This window comes from Aristolochia californica, unplaced genomic scaffold (genome assembly GCF_029961685.1).
Source record: "Aristolochia californica isolate CCGP_79_NKW_82.1479 unplaced genomic scaffold, dmAriCali1.0.hap1 SCAF_2, whole genome shotgun sequence".
Taxonomy (NCBI): domain Eukaryota; kingdom Viridiplantae; phylum Streptophyta; class Magnoliopsida; order Piperales; family Aristolochiaceae; genus Aristolochia; species Aristolochia californica.
Window position 1 is genome coordinate 47,647,885 of NW_027181881.1, and position 3,999 is coordinate 47,651,883.

The following is a 3,999-nucleotide window of genomic DNA, read 5'->3' on the forward strand; positions in this document are numbered from 1 at the left end:
CAAACGAAGTTGTGGAGTTTCTGAAATTCATTAAATTGAAAACACAAAGACAATTACCTTCTGGTATCCACTTTGATTAGTTCTCATTTTTAACACTCAAAAAACACTAGCCAACATTTCCTGAAACAAGACAAACCTTACAAGCATTAAGACCACATTTTTTACAAGCATTTCAAGAAGCAGCTTGACCTGATTTGAAAAGACATTGGATGTAGCAGTTTAAAAGTGAATTATCTCAAAAGTTGACAAGTTCTTACCTGTTGGACAAGTTCTACAAACAAATCCGGAGAACCCATCCAAACTTTTGATTGATTATTTCTAGATGGGGACATCAAATCTTGAAATGCATTCAACTAAGTACTTTATATATTGAAATGAAACAAAAAATACAAAGGAAACGATAGAACTATTACCAGTCTTTACACGAATGGTGAATCATCAGGAAACTCAACCACTAACGTGCCCTCATCTTCAAACAAGGGTTACCAAATGGGCACTAACCACAACATCCACTAAGAATAGCTACAAAATATAAAATTTTAAAATGACTGATTAATACATATAGAATACCAAAATATAAATGGCAGTTATCAATAGTAATACTTAAATTTCATGAGTAATGAAAATGTTTACGTTGGCTACCGACTCTTCTGAGCAGTACTACGATCGAGCCAAAGCAGTGAAAGAATTTGATGACGCCAAGATCGGAGTCCGAGGCCTTTTAGACTCTGCAATCACGACCATCCCCCGATTTTTCATCCATCCGCCTGAGAATCTCACTTGCCTACGATCCACTCAACCAGGTGCCATTCAGATCCCCACCCTTGACCTCTCCGATCTCTACTCTAACTCGGCCAGATCCCAAATAATCCAACAGATACGCAATGCCGCCGCTGAATTCGGCTTCTTTCAGATCACTAACCATGGGATTTCCGTATCCATCATGGATAATACGATTTCAGCAGTTAGAACGTTCCATGAACTCCCAGCGGTGGAGAAGAAGCAGCATTACAATCGGACGTACGAGGGTGGTGTCTTCTACGCCACTAATTACGACCTTTTCCGAGCCAAGGCGGCTACCTGGCGCGACACGCTCAAACTGCCCCAGTTCCGCCGAACTGGGAGAGGGTACCGGCGATCTGCCGGACTGAGTTCATGGAGTGGGGCCGGCAGATGGCAAAGCTCGGAGAAGTGTTGTCTCAAGTGCTATGTGAAGGGTTAGGATTACAGCAGGATAGGTTGAAGGAGATAAAATGCCTGAACGCAAGTGGAACGGTGGCTAATTGCTACCCGTATTGCCCACAGCCTGATCTGACATTGGGCTTGAGCTCACACACGGACCCTTTTTTGCTGACCATCCTGATGCAGGACGAAGTGGGTGGCTTACAGGCGAAAATCGGGGAGAACTGGATAGACATTAAACCCATCCACGGTGCCCTCGTCATTAACATCGGTGATCTTCTCCAAGTAAGTACATCCACTACCGTTTTCATCTTTTAATATTCAACTCGTCAACACTGACCTGGAATGCTTTAGTTTCTAGAAAATTATAGCTGTTTCTCTGTTTGTTTTGATGACGGAAATTGAAGATTATATCAAACGGGATGCACAAAAGCGTTGAGCATCGCGTGTTGGCCAATTCCCTCAAGAAATCACGTCTCTCCATTGCAACTTTGATTGGCCCAACTCACAAAGAGAATTCCGATACCTTTGGACCTCTTCCAGAGCTCCTTTCAGAAGAGAAGCCAGCACTGTTTCGAAACTTTTCTATGTCGGAGTTCATGGCTAAGTTTCTCGGTAAGGGGCTGTCGATCATGGTCGACAACTTCAAGCTATAGTTAATATGTGTCATTTGTCAACTATGTTTTCTAATGTGTTGTGCAGCCACTTAAAAAGATCATGATATCAATGGACGAAAAGTAAAAAAATGTTGTAGTAGATGATGTGTAGGATCTTTGCAAGTGTTTGAAAAATCGTTAGATCCTAAGTTAAATCCTTTATCATCTTTGAAAAAGGATGAGCTTGATATAAAATCATAGAGAAAAAAAGAAATGAAGCTTAGTAAGACAAGACAAAGGAAGAGAAATAAACTTTGTTATACCTTTCATTAATGAATAGCCTTTATATAGCCTTTTAACTTCTAACCACTCTAAGCCTATTTTTTTACCACTACAACTTCATATATCTGAAAACTAACTAGCAAACAATAGACCCTAACCTGAAAACTCAACTAGATGATTTCAACAATCCCTCTCTTAAACTGAAAGTTTGCTAGCATTCAGTTTAATAACGACTGTAGAGTGTACAAACACCAAGCAACTTCCTTTAACTGCTTAAATGCAGGCAATTTGAGGGATTTGGTAAAAACATCAGCAACTAGATCTTCACTCTTCATGAGGTCTCCTAGAAAGTGAAACTTCACATCTTTATGTTTGCTACTTCCATGTAGAACAAGATTTTTGCAGAGTTTGATAGCCAAGCTGCTATCACAGTAGATTGTTGTTGCGCCTTGTTGCTTGAAGTGTAGCTTTTCAACAGCATATAAAGTTGCAACAACAAATTCAGCTTCAGTGATTGATAAAGTAACAATTGGCTGCTTCATTGATTACCATGAAACATCCCCGGAACCAAGCATAGAGACATATCCCGATGTGCTCTTCCGATTATCTATATCTCCTGCATATTCACTGTCAGTAAAACCAATCAAATTTGATTTTTCTCCCTTCTTGTGGAGCAAACCAAAATCAATGGTTCCTTGCAAGTACCAAAAGATCTTCTTAGCAGTTAGAAGATGCAACTTTGTCGAATTTTCTATGTATCTGCTAATGAGACTAATAGAATACATTATGCATGGCCTTGTTGATGTCAAGTACATCGGGCTTCCTATAATTTGTTTGTAAAGAGTGTTATCGACCTTCTTTCCTTCATGATCTTTACGTAGCTTAACACTAAACTTTATTGGTGTACTCACAGAATTGCAATTCCTCATCTAAAACATGTTTAAAATTTCTTGCACATATTTCTTTTGTGAAATATAGCTAGTAGCAGGAGTTTGCATCACTTTTATGCCAATAAAATAATGCTTATTCCAAGATCAGTAATTTCAAACTCAATCAACATGAACTGTTTTTTAAAGTTTTCAATCATGGCACTATCATTCCTAGTGTAGATTAAATCATCCACATATAAACAAATAATAAGCATCTTTCCTCCATCTTCAATTTTTGTAAAAAATGTATGCTCATATGGACATTTGTTAAAGCCCTCCTTAGAAAAATATGCATCTATATGACTATACCAAGCACTTGGAGTTTATTTTAATTCATAGAGTGTCCTTAATTTATACACCTTATTCTCATCTCCAAACTTCACATAACCAGGAGGTTGAACAATAAATACTTGTTCTTCCAAGTCGCCAAGTAAAAATGTCAATATCAAATCCAATTGGAAGACAGGCCCAGAGTTTTGTGCAGTTAGTGCTATCACCAATCTGATTGTGTCATGCCTTGTAACTGAAGCCAAGACTTATTTGTAATCTATGCCAAACTCTTGTTTGTAGCCTTTCGCAACCAAGCGTACCTTGTATTTGTCAACTTCACCACTTCACACCTATGGTCTTTTGCCCTTTTGGAAGTTTTGTCAACTTCCAAGTATTGTTTCTTTCAACGGCATCAATTTCAGCATCCATAGCCTTTCACCACTTTGATTCTTTTACAACATCTTCGAAAGCTACATAATCACAATATGAAAATAAAGCAAAATGAATAAGTGTTTCTTTATTATTATGAATTCCTTATACCTCACAATCCACCATCCATGCAGGTCTTCTTCTAACTCGTCGAATTCTTTGCTCATCATTAACTTCAGTTGCTGAATTCCTTTGATTGACCGGTGTTTGCTCATTCTCCAAAGGTTGTTGCCTTTTATCATCATTTTCTCCATCAAATTCAACTTATATTTGTTGTTCGACATTGTTTTCATCCCATATCCAGAAATTTT

At 38.2% G+C, this 3,999-nt stretch overlaps 1 protein-coding gene across 1 annotated transcript; it reads left to right on the forward strand.

Moving 5' to 3' along the window:
- Positions 1–619: 619 nt before the first annotated feature.
- On the forward strand, positions 620–1,838 carry LOC137955205 (1-aminocyclopropane-1-carboxylate oxidase homolog 5-like). The gene is made up of 3 exons (XM_068802073.1): positions 620–1,128; positions 1,239–1,467; positions 1,590–1,838. Exons 1-3 carry the CDS (start codon positions 620–622, stop codon positions 1,836–1,838), a joined length of 987 nt encoding a protein of 328 aa, XP_068658174.1.
- Positions 1,839–3,999: the final 2,161 nt, after the last annotated feature.

Excerpts from the sequence above, each read along its gene's own strand:
- LOC137955205 (XM_068802073.1), top strand. The coding sequence starts at position 620 with ATGAAAATGTTTACGTTGGCTACCGACTCTTCTGAGCAGTACTACGAT. Across the intron at positions 1,129-1,238 it reads TTCCGCCGAACTGGGAGAGG|GTTGAAGGAGATAAAATGCC; the intron begins GTACCGGCGATC and ends ACAGCAGGATAG. Across the intron at positions 1,468-1,589 it reads ACATCGGTGATCTTCTCCAA|ATTATATCAAACGGGATGCA; the intron begins GTAAGTACATCC and ends CGGAAATTGAAG.